This window comes from Calliphora vicina, chromosome 3 (assembly GCF_958450345.1).
Source record: "Calliphora vicina chromosome 3, idCalVici1.1, whole genome shotgun sequence".
In the NCBI taxonomy this organism is placed as follows: Eukaryota; Metazoa; Arthropoda; class Insecta; order Diptera; family Calliphoridae; genus Calliphora; species Calliphora vicina.
The window spans coordinates 66,276,753-66,296,679 of NC_088782.1; the positions used below are offsets into that span (position 1 = coordinate 66,276,753).

General features: G+C 29.4%; 1 protein-coding gene across 1 annotated transcript in view; it reads left to right on the forward strand.

Annotated features, from left to right (window-relative positions):
* caup (caupolican) overlaps window positions 1-6,187 on the forward strand; it is a 34,975-nt gene extending 28,788 nt beyond the window's left edge. Inside the window, exons 3-5 of the mRNA XM_065503915.1 lie at window positions 2,964-3,079; window positions 4,304-4,647; window positions 5,187-6,187. Of these exons, the coding sequence (XP_065359987.1) occupies window positions 2,964-3,079; window positions 4,304-4,647; window positions 5,187-6,121 (1,395 nt within the window). The 3' untranslated portion in view covers window positions 6,122-6,187. The remainder of the gene's footprint in view (window positions 1-2,963; window positions 3,080-4,303; window positions 4,648-5,186) is intronic.
* Window positions 6,188-19,927: the final 13,740 nt, after the last annotated feature.

Genomic DNA, 19,927 nt, shown 5'->3' on the forward strand with positions numbered 1-19,927 from the left:
TTTATTATATTATGTGTATATAAGGTGGTATGTGTGTGCGAACATTTTATAAATAATTTATTTAGAATTTTATTTTAAAATATTCATTTCATTGTTTGGTTTGTCGCTGAAAATTTTCTCCCAACCCATCATCATCATTCTAAAACACAAACATATGATCAACGTCACTAAACACAAACAAATAGGTGAAATATTTACACATACACATGCATATGCCACAAATATAGTTAGTGTTTTGTGTTGTCACGTCAACACACTCTACTAATACATATATACATTAGGATGGTACCCTGAAAAGGATACAAATACTTTATTGAGATATTCTGATTTTCAAGAAACAATAGCAAACTTTAGTATTCAGAGTCATTACATTACATATCAGAATCTTTCAGATTTTCTCCATAAATGGGGGATTTTTAATGTTTTTAACGGGATTAGATTAAACATTCAATTCAGTTCAAATTTTCAATAATATCGAAATCATTTTTTGCTTGGCCCTAAATACAGCCTTATACCTATATAAACCTAACAATAGCTAACAACTTGAATTATTTTATAAATTTTATTTTTTTTTCATTTATTTTCAATTTAAACTTTTACTTGTCAAAAAAAAAAAGCCCAGCCTCTAAATACTCAGACTATACAACATGTATTTTATTTATTTATAAATGCCTGAGTGTAAATGTGTTTGAGTTTTTCAAAAAAAAAAAAAAAAAAAAAACTATTGTTGTGGGTGTTGTTGGCAGAAAAAAACAACTATGAAAATTCTTTTTGTTATTTAATAAATATGGTTTTTGTGCTAGGTTCTTTAAAATAATACAATAATAAAAACTATAGAACAACAAAATAAAGCAAAACTTTTTCATTTATTAAAAAAATGTTTTTAGTAATAATGAAAAATATTTTATTGATTTTTAAGAGTATTTTGCTGTTGTTGTTGTTTTTGCTTTACCTTTTCTATTATTAAATATTAATGGTGTTTGGTTTTGAATAGAGAGGAGTCAGTGTTGTCTAAAAATTGATAAGAAATTCAATAAAAACTAAAGTATGTTCATGTTTCTATTAAGGTTATTATTGTGCAATAAAAGGTTAGATAGTTATTTTATTATTAGTTTAAAATAAAGTAATTAAAATTTTAACAATATGAATTTATCAAAATTGCTGCTGTTCTGTGAGTTTTTCAATTGTTTACACGATGGAATTAATGTATGCTATTGGAATTTTTGCTTAAATCCTGCAAAGTACATCCTGCTAGATTTTTTCAATTGTTTACATTATGTAAATAATGTTAATAATACAAAATTTTGATTACTTCACCATATTATCTTCTAAAGTTTTGAAATGTTTGTGCTTTTGCAAAATTTTCAATTGTTTACTTGATGTAAATAATGTAAACAATTGTACTTTTTGCTTAAATCCTCCAAAAACTGTAGAAAGCCAAGTTTTGTTACATTATTTCAATTGTTTACATCATGTAGACAATGTAAAAATTACAAAAATTTGGTTTGCTTCCCATATTGTCTGCTAAAATTATTGGTTCTTCTGCAAGAATTTAAATTGTTTAAATGTGAATAATGTAAACAATTGATATTTTGCCTAAAATCCATTAAAAAAGCAACAAAGGGAATACTTTTTACATCAAGTAAATAATATAACTTATTTAAGATAATTTTTATTTGACCAAAAAATTATGAAAATATTTGTTCTTGTGCAAGATTTTCAATTGTTTACATGATGTAAATAATGCAAACAATTTCGATTTTTTCTTAAATATTCCTAAAAATGTAAAAAGCCAAATTTTGTTACATTATTTTAATTGTTTACATTTAGAAATTTTGTTTATTTCACCATATTATCTTCTAAAATTATAAATTTTGTTGTTCTTTTGCAAGATTTTCAATTGTTTACGTGATGTAAATAATGCAAACAATTGCAATTTTTGCTTCACTCTTCCTAAAAATGTAAAAAGCCAAATTTTGTTACATTATTTTAATTGTTTACATCATGTAAACAATGTAAATGATTAGAAATTAAGTTTGCTTCACCATATTATCTTCTAAAATTATGAAATTTGTTGTTCTTCTGCAGGATTTTCAATGTTTAGATGATGTAAATAATGTAAACAATTGTAAATTTTGCTTAAATTCTCCCAAAAATGTAGAATGTTTGATTTGTTACATTATTTCAATTGTTTACATCATGTAAACAATGTAAATGATTAGAAATTTTGTTTGCTTCACCATAATATCTTCTAAAATTATGAAAATGTTTGTTTTTTCTGAAAGATTTTCAATGTTTACATGATATAAATAATGTAAACAATTGCGAATTTTTGCTTAAATCCTCCTAAAAAGTAAAAATACTTAATTTTGTTACATTATTTCAATTGTTTGCATCATGTAGACAATGTAAATTATTAAACATTATGTTTACTTCAGCAAATTTTCAATTGTTTACATGATGTAAATAATGTAAACAATTGCAATTTTTGCTTAAATCTTCATAAAAATTTAGAAAGCTAAATTTTGTTACATTGTTTCAATTGTTTACATCATGTAAACAATGTAAATAATTAAAGATTTTGCTTTTTTAACCATAGTATATTTGAAAACCTAAATTATTATTCGTTTGCAACATTAACAATTGTTTACATGATGTAAATAATGTAAACATTTAGAATTTTTGCTCAAATTATTGTCAAACTAGATCAAAATAAATTCTGTTACATTATTTTAATTGTTTACGACATGTAAACAATGTGAATAAATGTATTTTTGGCAAATTTTGCCCCATTGTGTTGATAATTTATTAAAATTGCTGTTATTTTACAAATTTTACCATTGTTTACATAATGTAAATAATGTAAACAAAGGAAATTTTAGCTTATTTTACATTAAAACTAACTTTTTTTATATTATTTCATCAGTTATTCTTATTTCCCAATGTTTCTTCTTTCTTTCCAGAGCAATCCCTACAGTCTTAAAGAATCCACAACTGGCTCCGATATGTCCGCTTGGTCAACAGCCGGTTTACAACCAACAACCGGTTATTATTCATACGATCCAACATTTGCTTATGGGTAAGTTTAAATATCAAACACACATACAATGTTAACTTACAACAAATATGGCTTGATTTATGCACCAGTATTTAAAATTCCAGTCATAAAGTAATTAAACAAACATACAAACAAACTGACTTAAGTGATTTATGACATTTGAAATACAAAAAAAAACTACATTCAAATTATCTTAATTTAGAATTAAATTGAAAGAAGAAAAAACAAACAAACATTTAAATAAAGTCTTATCATAAGAAATATAAAATTCAACAAATCTTTCAACACTTAATAAATTATAAAAAATGAATATCAATGAATCTGTTGTTGTGTGTTTGTGATTTTAAAATATTATCAGTAAAATGCATACTGTCGGAAAGAAATGTATTTAGCTACAAAAGCCATCGTGTGGTAACTAAAAATAAATATAATTTATTTAAGAATTTCAAACTTAGAAAATCGTTTGAATAATTCTATATGTATTTTTATAAGTGTAAATATTGGACGATGGATGATGGTTAAGAAAAAATATTTATAGATTTAAAATTAATAACCTTGGGCCCCTAACAGTTTGTATATAAAACCAAGTACAAAAATAAGCTAGCTATAGAATCTTTAGTGATTTTATAAGTTTTACTTACTTTTACCCCTGAAAAATCTTAAGTTTAAGATTCTTTGCAAAATATTAAAAAAAATGTTGGTGTTCTATTGAATATTTTATTTGTACAGAAGGTGGCCGTATTTATAGGGATTTAAATTAGTTCATTGGGTCGAATTAAAGCTTCACTTGCAACATTAACAAATTAAGGCATCTGAAGTTTGATGTCTGTGAAATATTTCTATAAAATCCTTGCTTTATTTGCTTTAAATTTCCCTTAAAGTCCCCTTTAATTTGGCCATGCCCTGTACAAGTGTATAGTGTATTGCTTTTCACACTATGTTTTTCCTCTTTTGTTTTTAACATTCAACAAGTGCCTTTCAGAAATATCTTAGATAAAGAAAAAACTTGTGGAAAAAAAGTTTAGCATATGCTGGGGTTTTCACCAATAAAATACAAAATTATAAGTTTTCTTTACACCATAAGACTTACTTACATACAGATGTACATACAAATAAAAAGAAAAAATATTTAATCCACTTAACGTTAAAAGCATTTTCAATTCAACTTTCTATTTTTATAAAAAAAAAAAATACAAAAATATATAAAATTCTCTAAATATATTTATACTTATTTTTCTATTACAGTTATGGTGCTTCTTACGATTTAGCATCGAGACGCAAAAATGCCACCCGAGAATCTACGGCCACTTTAAAAGCCTGGCTAAATGAACACAAAAAGAATCCATATCCCACCAAAGGTGAAAAAATCATGCTGGCAATTATCACCAAAATGACTTTAACTCAGGTATCAACATGGTTTGCAAATGCACGTCGCCGCTTGAAGAAGGAGAACAAAATGACCTGGGAACCAAAGAATCGCACCGAAGATGATGACGACGATGCCATGCTGTCGGATGACGAAAAAGAGTTGGAGAAAACTGATAAAGCAGGAGCAGGGGGCAATATGTATGGCCAGCAAATGCTTAAAGGTAGGCATTACAAATTTTAAACAATTACTTTAGACAGCTGGTTGTTGCTTAATATTTTTGTTCAACTTTTCTTTTAAAATCCCTGTAAAAAATTAAGTTTTATTTATTCAATCCCCTTTAAGAAATCTCCCTGAAATTAGTTATTTAATCTTAAATGTATTAGAACAAAAAGCCTCCCTTAGCCTTTCAAAAAAAGAAAAAGGAAAAGTCACATCGTTGACACCCCACCATCAACTTCTTTAACATTGTATTAAAGTGGCCCACAAGTATACTTAACGTTACGTTCAAATAAATATAAACCGGAAGTTGACAGCACTTGACTTAAGGATAAGAAAAAACAAGAGAAAACAAGTGCTTTCAAAGAAAGCAAAAACAGAAGCAAAAAGGTCCATTAAGTGTTTGAATTTATTTAGAATTAAAGGGGGTTATTTACAAGATTAGCCATTTAAACATTTAAAGATTTAATATTTCATTTAAATCCCTTCTACAGTTCAAATTAAATTTTGTTTAAACTTTTCCATTTATTGTTACAATTTTAGAACATGACCAACTTAAAAATAATCACCACAATGTTAAACATGATTTAAAGGATGACGAAGAGGATCGTAAACCAGAAAATTTAACAGCCAGCAGACAACTGGAAAATTACAATACAGCTTCATTATATGGCACAACAACTGGCCATCATACGAATGCCTATCATCCCTATCAAAGTCAACAGCAGTCACAGTCGCAGTCCCAGTCACAGCAACTACAACAGCATCATAGCCAAAGTCTTTACTATCAACAGCAGCAGCAACAGCAACAGCAGCAACAAGGTTATTTAGCCAACCCTGCCTCAACTATTAGAGATGAGTGTGGCATACCTATACCAGCCACAAAACCAAAAATTTGGAGTGTGGCCGATACAGCGGCTAATAAAACACCACCACCCAATCAGGCGGCCTACATGAGCAATAGCCAGCAACAACAATTGGCTGCCCAATCGTACTATGCCAATAATTTACAAATAAATAACCATTTGGCCAACACCTCACCCCTGTCCATGATGAGCAGTTATGTTAATGCGGCCGCCTCCTCACCCTACTCACGCCTCAACACAGCCTATCCGGCGGCCAGCAACTATGCAGCCACAGCTGGACAAATGAATAACAACTCAAATACCTCGGCAAATATGATGCATTTGACGCAACAATATGCTGCCCAAAATTTACACAGTCAACAACAACAACAGCAGCAGCAGCAATTGCAGCAACAGGGTCGCTTGGGGTTTCCTGAAATCCAACCTGATACACCACCCCAAACACCGCCCAATATGAAACATGCCAACTCCGCCATGCACAGTTTAATGGCCAACTCATCCAGCTCCAACAATTCATTGGCGTATGCGGCAAATTCGAATGGTTTGAATACTTCCTATGGCAGTGATGTTTCATCGCATACCTCCTCCCGTTCAGGCTTAGAAATGCAATAATTGAAAAATCTTTTATGGGTTTCTCACTCTCACTCTCTCACCACAACACAACAATTCCTAAAGGGTTAAGTGCAACTAACTAGTTATATATTGTATTTATAACTATTGTTTATTAATTTAGGTTTCATTTTGTGTGTAGTACCTAGATTTTCTCTAAGGCAAAGCTGTAAATTAATGAAATCTTTATAATTTCAAAGTAAGTTTTTTTGGGTTTTCTATTAAAAAGAAATTATGTGGGTTAAGAGTTGTAAATTGGTTTAGTAATAGTTATTCCAAGGGACTTGTTTCGGATCCTAATGTACAATATATCACAGATAGTAGTGAGAATTTTTTATTAAAAAACCACCAAAATCGGCACATAAACGGCTGACATATAAGCAAAAACCCTCCTGATGGTTTGTTGACCCAACTTTAGGAAGCTCCTAGATAACTTAAACAGTTATACACAAAATTTTCTATAGAAAAACTGTTATACAAAAAATTTTCTATAGAAAAAGTTCTGCACAAACATTTCTATAGAAAAAACTGTTATAAACAACATTTTCTATTGAAAAAAAACTGTTATACACAACATTTTCTAAAAAAAATACAGTTATACGAAAAATGTTCAATACAAAAAATTGTTATTCGCAAAATGTTCTATAGAGAATTTGTTATACAAACATTTTTGGTAGAAAGAACTGTACACAAAATATTCTATAGAAAAAGTTGTTATGCACAAAAATTTCTATAGATAAAATTGTTATACAGAAAATTTTCTATTGAAAAAAACTGTAATACAGAAAATTCTCTATTGAAAAAACTGTTATACACAAAATTTTGTATAGAAAAATTATTATACAAAAATTGTTCTATAGAAAAAACTGTTATACACAAAAATTTCTATTGAAAAAAACTGTTATACAAAAAATATTCTATAGAAAAAACTGTCATACACAAAATTTTCTATAGAAAAAACAGTTATACACGAAATTTTCTATAGAAAAATTGTCATACACAACATTTTATATAGAAAAAAAGCTGTTATACAAACAAATTTCTATTGAAAAAATTGTTACATACAAAATATTCTATAGAAGAAGTTGTTGTGCACTAAAATTTCTATAGAAAAAACTGTTATACACAACATTTTTAATAAAAAAATCTTTTATACACAATATTTTCTATGGAAAAAACTGTTATATACAAAGTTTTTATTAAAAAAAACTGTTATATTCAAAATTTTCTATTGAAAAAATTGTTATACACAAAATTTTCTATAGAAAAAACTGTTATACACAAAATTTTCTATAGGAAACATTTTTGTACAAAAAATGTTTAATAGAAAAAATTGTTTACACAAAAATTTCTATAGAAAAACTGTTATACACAACATTTTCTGTAGAAAAGAACTGTTATACACAAATTTTTCTATAGGAAACATTTTTGTACAAACAACTTTTAATAGAAAAAAACTGTTATACATAAAATTTTCTATAGATAAAACCGTTATACACAAAATTTATAGACAACATTTTCGATAGAAAAAATGTTTATACACAAAATTTTCTAAGAAAATGCTTTTACAAAAAATTTTCTATATAAAATACTGTTATACACAAGGCGAATTTATAGAATGAAAAAGAAGTGGCGAAATCATAAATTGTTTATATATGGAGTTCTCAAGAGTAAGATAATTATTTGTGAATGTAAAACTTCATCCATATTCGCCACTGCTTTCACCTTGTACAAATTCGGTTTGCTCAGTTTCAGTTAAGCAGTAAATTAAATATAAATTCGTATCGGCTCAAACCAATAGTTAAGGAGAATCTGTACAAGAAGCAAGAAAGTAAGTAAAATTGAGACAAATTGCAGCCAAATCACTAAAATTTCATATATTTTGGAAGAAAATGTCTTTAATGTATTTCAAAACAATTTATTCAAAATGCCACAACTATTAAAAGCCCATAACCAAAGCTCTTTAAAAACCATCTTAAGTACTTACTTAAAACTAGTTTTTATTATTTTCTTAATGCCGCTTTTAAGATGGATTAGCGCGAGAAAAACAAAAAATAAAAACAAAACTTCCCATATAAATACCTGCTACATGTTGTGGCAAAATCCATTTTTCATTGCAAATAAACTTTGAGTTTGTGACTATTAATAATTTTTTTTTTAAATGCTTAATAAAAAGAAATACGTTTAAGTTTAAATGTTCTGCTGTTTTGAGGAAGTGGAACAAATAGAAGCGCGGAGCAAAGTAACACTCTTGCCAACACATGTTTAAACATGTTTTATTTTTCTTCACTTATTTCAATGTTTGTTTTTATTATTATTTTCGTAAGCGATACATATTTAATTAATTGCTTGACTCGTTGTAACAAATAATTTTTATACGACGAGTACTTAAGTAATACAACTGCAGCTGATTATTTAAAATACAGTTAAATAAGTTTAATGACTTAATTTTAACACTTATTCACAGACATTTAGTCATTTCGGGCGGTCAGCCAGACTGGTTTATATGCCGGCACTTTAGAGTGGATTTATGAAAAATAAAAAATAAACAGATGCTACGAATTGTTAATACCCTAAATTTATTTGCTTAAACGAAATTGTTTTATTTGCACGATCACGATCACATATCTTAAATTTCCGTCTATAGAATGAGTTTTCAAAGTTCAATTTTAGGGGCTTAACAATATGCTAACATACCACACCTAATATAGAGTGCATTATAGCCAAAATGTTGTTAAAAACCGAAAAATTTATTTCTTAAATTAATGGCAGAATTTTATAACCCCTCATATGTTAAACTAGCAAATTATATTCACACATAAATACAACTCTTGGCTAATATATCTTTTAGTTTTTTTTTTGTAAATATAATTTATTATTATTGTCGTAAAAAATCTACTTAAAAACCTCAAAAAAAGATAAAAAAAACTTTTTGCTTTAAAACTATATATAAATTTAAGTTTTTCATCTTGTTCACTTTACAACTTAATTCGTCTTACACTCTATAGATTTTAACGGTTTTTTAGTAACGTAAGTTCACCTAAGAAATTAAAAAATTATGCACTTTGCAAAAAATAAATATAAATTAAACTAAAGTACATGAATAAATTAATTTAATTACTATAAAAAAACAGCAACAACAGCATTAACAACCGCAATAACAAATAAGTCATTAAAGAACACTTATGAAATTCTTTTTTCTTTTTTTTGTTTGTTTTATAATAATTCACTTACTCGTAATTTAAGCTTAGCATTTAAGTTAATATCCCCATTAAAAATTTATAAAAAATTAAAACTGTGATAATAAAATAAACTTATACTTTTATACATGTATTTAGTAATATTTTTACATATAAGTACGAGTATCTCTCTCTATAGATAAAGTTTAACATTTCTGTTTGTATGTAATTGTTAGTTTATACATAATTAATCATTTAATTTAAACAAAACAAAATAAAAAAATACAAAAATAAATAAAAACACAAATTGAACATTTACTATATAAATCATTTAGTTAATCTATGTATGTATGCAATATGTAAAGAATTACTACTATTAATCATAAACATTTCACATTTCAAAACCAACAACAAAAAGAATTAAAAATTTAAATAAAATTGTATATAAAATTATTACATAAAAAAAAACAAATCTGAGTTTTATTTGAAAATGGTGATAAAAGGGTTAAATAAAAATAAATGTCTAAGTGGCCGAATGATCTTTTGAGTTCGCAAAAAATTACGTTCGGCAAAATTTTAGCAGAACTTTTACTGAAAATAATGAACAAATTAATCAAAATAGATAAATTATAAAAATGTTTTGGAAGTTATATATCTGAGGCATTCACGGATCCAGGCCAACCATTGCGGAGGTGAGGGGTTTGTGGTTTAATAAAGTAAAATTTATTTTACATTTTTCTTCTTTTCCTTTTTTTATATTAACATTTTTCGGTTTTCACCCCCCTGGTGTTCTATTATGAGACCTCACCTCACACCGACGCTGCTGGTGTGTCCGTTGGGACTGTTAAACAAAAATAGTCCTATACATGTGAAAGTTCATGTCAACCAGACCAGCCAGTTAGAAATGACAGACATGTGACGACCAGTCAGGTCGATTTTTACGAATTCCTGGGCGCTACGAACAATGTCCCAAACCGAAAATGAATAAAAGCCCCACAATTTTTTACAGAAAAAACCAACAACGAAATTCAGGGTCTTGGTTAATTTTTTGGGTTTAGATTTAATCGGTTAATAACACTATGCACGAAATTTAAACTTATTTTTCTGTCAAGCGGGCCACCCGGCGGTTTAAACTAATTCGAGTACGCTGAATCCAGTGGTGCTAACCGATTTTTTTAGGTTAGCTCTTGTTTGATTTTGAATACTTTTAATAATTTCTGAGAAAATACTTGTTACAGTAACCGCGTTCAGAAGATATTTTGAATGTCTATATAGATTATTAATGGCTATTCAGAATTTTTTTTTTTTTATACGTTTATTATAATATTATTCCTGCCTTTAATTTCTAGGCCTTATAATATGTAATTAAATCTTAAAACTAAACAATTATTGTTCTCTCAATTGAGAATCATATGTGGAAAATTTCCAAATATGATTCAGAAAATCGAACACATTTTTTTAAGTTCAAATCTCAGTACCAAATATTTGTACATAGTGCTTTCCATAGACGTTTCCACAAATTGTAGTATTTCAACTCCACTCGCCAGCATTTGCCATCGCAGCCGAATAAATTATATTTACTCTCGTCGTTAAATTTAAAAAAAAACGTTAGTGTACAACGTCAAAAAGCATCGTACGTACAATTTTCTATGTTACAAATCAACTCTGAATGAGCATCATTAGGATTGCAAAACTATTCAATTTTAATTCAATTGATACTTAGATCACAATCGGAATACAGCAAAAATTTAATTCTTGGTCTCCAAATCATTGCTAGGCGTTCATATTGTTCAGATTACGAAGATTTTCGTAAATTTTACACGTACTCAACCCGAATGTAAACAATAGAGAGTAAAAATATAAATATTTCGATCAGTTGCTTTTGGCGGATATTTTATTTTTTTCCCTTACATGCACACAAATTAAAATCGCCTACCCATGCTCCAAATCCTGATCGATCTACGAAGAGTAGTTGATGCATACGGATCTTTAATATTTGTGTGGCTCTCAGTATTTATATCATCAATTTCGCTATAAACTCCATTTTGCTTAGGTTGGTACGACCTTGAACTATCGGTTGTCGATTGGCAAATAGAGACGTTTCTGAAGATTAGTCTTATTAGTTTTTAATGATTTGGCTCTGTGCGAGAAGTAATATTCTTCAACCTATTCTTAACCATTTGTACGTGTATGTTGCTATTGATGTTGTCACATTGCACTATAGGTTAAATGACTACTTTTTCTGTGCAAAATTAATAACTACTACAAAATCATGGTATTCAAACCAAAACCTTAAAGATTTTCATAAGTAAGAATAATTCTATTAAAAAAAAATGGAATTTAACCCACTAACGACCAAAAATTAACCCTTTTGCAATCATTAATGCAAACTTAATACATTAATTTATTTTAATTATACTAAAACTTTTAGTAATTGCTTAAATCTAATTCATTTTGTAAATTTAAATCAAAAAGGTCCTCTTAACTTTCATTAATTTCATCGTCTTGGTGGGTATAGTGAATAACTTCAGGTGGAAGTGTGGAACTTTTCCGATTTTGTAAGCGCCTATATAAAAATGATGTGTAAATTAATAAATCTGAGGCACAGCTTAATATTAATATTAATTCGGAGCTTAAAAAATCTGTCTTCTCCGCTTCAATTACAGCGTCTTTTTGCATCTCAAAAAATTTGTCAGCAATATGCAGTAAAATAGATTGCAAAGAAACTTTGGTAAGAGTCTCATTTGCTTTTATAATTTTTCTTTTAAAATTTCAATAATTTATATTCGTGAGTGATTTTCGGAAATGGGTTATATGGGAGTTATGACCAATTATGGGCCGATCGTCATGAAATTAGGTCGTGTGATTAATTTCTTTATGAGAGTTGAATTTTATGTGTATACCAACAATTTTAAGTGATTTATGCACGTTAAAGTGATTTTCGGAAGCGGGAGCTATGAATAATTTAGGACCGATCATCATAAAATTAGGTGACCTGAATTCCGAATATATAAAACTTATTTGGAGCTAAATTTGTGTAGATACCTATATAAATTAAACATTTATGACCGATAAAGTCCAATTACGGGAGGACATTTGTATGGGGGGTAGGTGAAATAATGGACCGATTTCAGCCAGTTTCAATAGGCTTCCTCCTTGGGCAGAAAAAATTATATGTACCATATTAACGTGGGTCTTAGACTAATATTCTTGGACATTACAAACATCTGCACAAACGCATAATACCCTCCCCACTATGGTGGTGTAGGATATAAAAAATGCATTGTTTGGGTTATATGCTTCTCCACTTCATCTGAAAATATGTTAACTTCAATTTTGTCCACTATATGTTTGAAAACGACATAAATTTTTTCTTTTTTTGAATTTTCGTTAAGCCAAATTTCAAACAATAATCTAAAAAAATATAGTATTATTCGAAAACGGCTAAAAAAGGCTATTGAATGTAAATGAAAATCGGTTTATAACATTTCAATATATTCATTTCTGTTTGAATTTAATCTGCCGAACTTTGCCGACATTTTAAGAGCTTCAACGAAGTTACATTTTGAAAACAGTCGCAGCACTTTTAAGGTTATGTTAAAAAAGTGGCTTTATTTCAAGCAAGCTAAACATTTTTATCACATTTTTTAACAAAAAACCTTACTTACTTACTTACTTAAATTATTGTTCCCCATTTTCACTTTCTTCTTTATAAATCGCGAAATTATTTAAACAAGCAATTGAAACTTTGAAAGCAATACAGGCTTTTCAACAAAATTTATTAAGTGATTATAATGCAATGTCTTTGACTGCGTGTTGTCAAACGGAATTTAATATTTATCAAAAACAAAAAGCTGACTTAGTTAATTTGGAGTATTGGTACAAAATGGCATTAAAAAAAGTGCAATATTTGCATTTGAAAAATTGGACTTTAGCACAGTTTTGGTAGCCGTTTAACCTATAGTGCATTGGTATATCTCCAAAAATTTATAATTATTAGTTTGAAAATCTTTGAATTCTAATCATTTGTTATTATCTGAAACTACTGTGACCAGGACTTCTTAGACACAAGAATTTCATCAAGGATATTAGATGTGCTTATATTGCAATACTAAAAATTCACTACCGAAACCCAAAATGTTACATTTAATGCAAAATTTGCCAGTTTTTTGGATATAACAACATAAAAAACTGACAGTTAATTCGACAGATGTAGCTTCAACAATATGGCCGCTCAACTGCCAAAGTTCTGAAGTCCATATTGAAAGAGCCTTTATACTTTTTAAGGACCATACGAACATATTTATAGTGTCCTGGATAGTTGATAAACAAATTTATTTTGCGTAGAAGCTATAATGATCCATTATAATCTCCTATTCAAAACTAACATTTGCTTAAATAATATTCAATTATGTTTTAAATTGTGACTTGAACTTTTATTTACATGATGGACTTTTTTTAAGTTTTTTTTTACACAAAACAAACACTAACATCTGCTTGTCTGCGAAAGTCTCAGGTGGAAATCGAACCCGCAACCAGATTGATAGTCCAACACACAATCGTCTAGTCTATCGGTCACCCAGACATTGTTAAATTCATTTTGAAAGTTTTGAGTCGATTTCTATATTTTAAGGAGAGCGCTGGATCATTATTTTTGGAAGTTACAAACATCAGCAGAAATATATAATACAATCCCCACATATGAAAATATTGGATATAGAAGGTACTTTTGGTTCCTGTATAAAATTTGATGTATGGAAGATTTGATCTTATTAAGTATTAATTGAGCATAATAAGATAAAGTCTATTAAAAATGTTTTTATAGGCCTGCTACTTTTCAAAATACAGATTCAACAAAAAGGTTCTGACAGTGATACTTTAAGCTAAGTTTGTCAATGATCAGGTTTTCCTAATGATTAATACAGTCACAAAAATATGTATTTCTATACCGCACTTTGCCAGAAGTGTACATACAACACATTCTTAACTCACATAAAGGGCCTTGAAGGATTTAATCGATTTAAATCTGTTTTCTTTTCATTGCCTTTTTTTCTGTGGACAATATATCATTTGAAGATAAATTACATTTAATAGTTTCTGAGAATTTGAAGTAGTAATTTGACAAATTTTCCAACTCTTTTTCATTAATGATAATCCTTTTTAGAGGGGTGTGTGTGAGTATTTGTGTTTGCCTCTTATGTCACAACACATTGTCAGGTACAATGTTGACATTTTCAATGAATCATGGTACGGACAGTTTTAAAACATTTTGTGACAGTTTTTCCTTTTTTTTCTTCATCTTCTTGGTTTAAATTAATTGAAAATCATTAATATGCTCTTGAATAAAGACGAAGAGAAAAAAAGGGATGAATAGGAATATGTGAACACACGTTTAAGGAATAAAAGAAATAAACACAAATAAAAAATAAACCACATGAGTGGTTTAAAACCACCGTAGGATGTCTGGCCCAAACTCGCTGGCTCACTGAATGCCTGTGTTATTAATGATAGTCATTTTTTCAATGATCATCAGGTGGACTTCTTGCATTAAAACCCGAAAAGGAAAAAAAAACATAAAAAATTATACTTTATAAAATTGATTTTGTTGTTGTTGGCCTTTAAGAATAATTATGTAAGATCTTATATAAAGAGGATTGTTTCTTTTTTTTTATTTAAAGATTTCTTTTTGATTTTGCTTTACAAAAAAGCAGTTAAGGACATGTTATGTGATCTTAAACATTTAAGATTTGATTTTATTTGTAGTTTTTAAGAGTTGCATCAAAATCACTCGTATGTGTTGTTTTTAGAGATTCCGACAATGTGATAACTTCGTCTTATTCTTATTTTTTGGTTGGTAATATCTACAAGTTTGTTTTTTAGTATTTCGAACATTCATACGTGCAGTGTATGCGCAGATGTACCCCAGAAATTTCCTTTAAATAAATTTGATGAGAAACGAGAGGTTTATACTCTTGAACTTATATCTAGTTACGAGGGTTTATTAAAAAGCAACTTAATAAGAGGAAATTCGAGTGTTATGAGGAAGCTTTTGAAAACCTATTCACAATCTACGAAATCTAATACTGCCGATGCTTGCTCCTGTGCAGGAATAAATTGTGGATATAGAAGTAATTTGATTACGCAAAAATTGGGATAAAGGTATATTCTTAACTACTCATCTAATTACGAAAACTATTCACATAAAAGTTAAAAGGGACCTCTACAGAAGTTCACATTACATTGCGAATTGGAACGAAAGCGAATTACATAGTTCTTGATCATATACATACTTTTCTACTGAATTCACTGACAGAGTTGTAGTCCGATATAGGGGAGTACTACATATCAATGACATACTCCTTCCAAAATTCAAATAAAAAACTCTAGAGAAGGCTGCAAAATAATACTTTAGAAGAACTATAGCACTGTGAACGATCTTGAGAGCGAGCTCACAACTGTTTCCATTGACCCTTTCTACAGGAGTAAACACTGTCACTTTCTTCCTTCATGCTCAATTTAATTTTTAGAATGATTTCTTAAATATTTTGAACTGTCGATAATATTGATCTGGGTGTTGTCCAAAACAATGTATGCATTTATTCGTAAAAAGGAAGATACTACCCCTGCGGTGTTTATTTGTTAACAATGCGGGTAACACTAGAAGAATGAAAACTTGAGTTGATCCGTCTGTGTACAATCATATATAAAATTCAATAACATACTTGAATCCGCGTAAATCAGTTTTAGTTGTTCTCTGATAATGTAGTGAAAAGAGATTTGGATAAATAGTCCTTGGAATAAAGTCATTGTTGTAACATGTCTGCTGTAGTCGAATGGCGAAAGACTTAGCTGCAGACCCAATTCATCTCTACTGATTTGTTGGCAATGGAGCTCGAATTTGATAAATTAAAAATATCATTCTAAAATGACGATCCACATAGAAATTTTCGTTGTCTGGAAATCGAATGGTGAAAAGAGAAGATATTTAATGTTCTATTCAGTGTTGCCATTTTGACGCTTTTCGGGTATTTTATGACGCTTTTTTGGTCTCGTTACCCTATTATTTTTTCCAAATACCCTTTCTTAAAAAGGGTATTATTGACGCTTTTTCCATATTTTGTGGCGCCTTTGGTGCTTTTTGTTAAAACCATGTGATTTTGTAACAAATCAAACTTATAAAAGATCTATGGGCTCATTACCGCAGTCGAACATGATCGGATACTTATTCGAACGTACATTTTTTTTTAATTTTTGGTATTCTCTTATTTGATATTGAATAAAATGTATAGAAAATTATAATGATTGCGTTCGAAATTTATTTCGATTACAAGTGGGAAAATTTGCCCCCTGAGTATTTCATTAAAATCGTTTTGTGGCCCGGTGATGATGATGATTATTAAAAATATGTATTTGAAATGTATTATTTCGTTTTGTATTGAATTGTTATTTTATTTTAAGGTTTTGTTTACTCCTAACCCCCATTAACACGAAGTCTGGTTATGCCTTAACTAATAGATATATTGTCGGTTAAAATTATTTTTGTATGAAAACTGTCAGTATAACTATTAGTTAACATATAACTAGACTTCGTGTTACTGCGGGTAAGTCAATAATAAAATAAATAATTTAATTAAAAACTTAAACCTGTTTTTCATTGTTTTGAGTGCCAATTTTACCCTTTTTACCCGTTATGAATGTGGTATTTGCAAGTGAAAAAATAAATTTTAAAATTTTTTTTACCCGTTATGAATATGTTATTTGCAAGTGAAAAAATAAATTTTAAAATTTGTTTGTTAAAATTTTACTTTTTTCTCTTGCTTTTTACTCTTTTTTTTTCATAATTTTTTACCCTTTTTACCTGTTTTTACTATACACTTGACGCTTTTCTTCATTTCTAAAATGGCAACACTGGTTCTATTCATTAATCATCTTCTTTAAAAACAGGACGCTCTTTAGATCTTTCATCTTTCTTAAACGTAAAAACGGTTAAAGGCCTAGTTAGTTTGTACGTTCCGTTCCGAATCAGCTGTTTTGTTTTTGAATTGAATTGAGTTGAATCGAGCCATTAAACACTTTTTAAAGAATTAAAACCGAAAGCTTATAACTGAGACTTTGTTAACTCAGACGTAACATTGATCTTCCAAATTAACGTTCTAAACATTCGCGAAGCATAACTCATTTCTGATGGTTGAGTACTTTTTGCACCAGCAACTGCATTCCAAAATGCTGTTATGCCAGGATTAACTCCCAGTTGAACCTGGTACTAGTAGGTTGGTAAAGAAGGACATATCAAAAACTATGATTGGATAATTTGAAAATCAGAAGTTCTACATATCTCTTTAAACCAACGAAATTGTCGGAATAGAACGCATCCGTTCAGCCAGAATTATAGTGATTGTAGGTCTATAACAAAACGCATAATCAACATATTTAAGACTGCACAAAAAATATGCCGGGTGACATATCACACACCCAGTTCAAAAGTGACACAACTCAAAATTAATTTGTCGGACCCGAAAAATTAATATTACTCTTAAACTATTCTGTATTCTGTTATTGTTAACTGTGGCTAAAAAAACACTAATGTCTTTCATTATGTTTCAATTGGTATAAATTTATTTTCGATTTCTGAAAAATTTAAATTTTGAGTTGTGTTGCCAATTGTCCCGATTTTAGTCATGAAAACAATTCAACAAAACAAGTAAGTGGAACTGATATGTATGTATATCCCGCGTGTAAATATTTATTCAGAAAACAGTTCGTATACTTAACCAGTTATTTTTCAATCTATATTAAATTCTAGAACAACATTTCTACATACATATGTTTGTAATTATTTCAATTAATAGAAGTAAAGCAAAACTTCCCATACACAAAGGTTTTTTGCTTTGAAATGTCGAATTTTGTGCCAACAAAGCGTCATATGAGAGAAGTTTTGCTTTACTTGTTTAATTTTAAAAAAGTTCCGCTGAAGCACACCGATTGCTCAGCAAAGGTGAATATGTTCCATCGGTTTCAACGTTGCGAAGTGGAGATTTTGACACGGAAGACAAAGATGGCCCAGTCTAGAGAAAAAAGTTTGAAACCAAAGAAGTGGATGCATTACTCCATGAAAATTATTGTCAAACTCAACAAGAACTTGCAAAATCATTGGGACCTACTCAATCAGCAATTTCAAAACGTTTGCAGGCAGCAGGATTCATCCAAAAGCAGGGAAATTCGGTACCATACGAATTGAAGTTAAGAGACCTTATAAGACGATATTTTATGTCTGAATTGCTGCTTCAACGCTATAAAAAAAATATATTTTTACACCGAATCATTACTTGCGATGAAAAATGGATCCATTGAGATAACCCGAAGTGTAAGGGATCGTATGTGACGCCCGGCCAATCATCCGAATCGATACCAAAGCCAAATATCCATGGCAATAAGGTAAGGCTCTGTATTTGGTAGGACCAAAAGGATCCTATCTAATATGAACTGCTGACATCTGAACAGACCACCACAGGGAACCTGTACCGAATACAACTGATTCGTTTGAAGCGAACATTGGTCAAAAAACTCCCAGAATATGCGGCCGGACATGAAGCTGTTATATTCCATTATGACAACACTCGGGCACATGTTGCAGTACCTGTTAAAAACTACTTAATATAAAGTGGTTCGGAAGCTATGCCTCACCCGTTTTATAGTCCAGACCTTGCCCCGTCAGACTACTATTTGTTTCGATCGAAGCTGAACGCTCTCTCTGAAATACGCTTCACTTTAGAAGAGAGTATCCGATATTGGATTGATTCGTTCTTGCCTCAAAAGATGAGTAGTTCTTTTGCCTCGGAATCCATATGTTGCCAGAAAGATTTGTAAATGTCATAGCTGACAATGGTCATTTCTTTGAATAAATTGATATTGTACAAATGTTTCAAAATAAAAGCTAAAAATTTTAAAAAATTCCGCATTTTTTAGCCATACACCCAATATTTTCCAATATATTTTTTTATTTTTTGTATGGAAAATTTCCAAATCTAGTTAAAGTAGCAAACAAAACATGTTACGTTTTTTTATACAGGACGAACCTTTATTCAACTCTATTATAAGATTTGGAGATTTATTGCATATATTTACAATTTGGGGAAAAATCCGTATTAAGATAGTTGAGGTATAATTTATTATATTTTGTCCCGCGTAAGTTTTGAAAATCCCGCCATATTTCACCTATTTTTAAAATTGTCACGCTTTTTGCAAAAATAAAACTGGCAACCCTAGTTGTGTCACTTTTGAACTGGGTGTGCGATATGTAATACACCGACATTACCGTTTTGAATACCAAACAACAGAGAGTATTTGTGGAGAATTTAAGCTTTTTAATTAAGCACTTCCCATCTTTAAATTAAATAAAACAAAGTGTGTGTGAGATATCAACATTTTTTATTCGTTGAAAGGACTATCGATGCCAATAGGTATGAGATATAACATTGTGCAAATGTCCATCGCGTCTTCGCTGACAAATTTTTTTCATGACTCTTGCACATAAATCAGGCTGAATTTTATCGATGGCATGGGTTATGTTGGATTTGAGGGCACTTTGGTTTGTAGCTTATTCGCTCTAGACCTGTGGCTCAAGGAAACC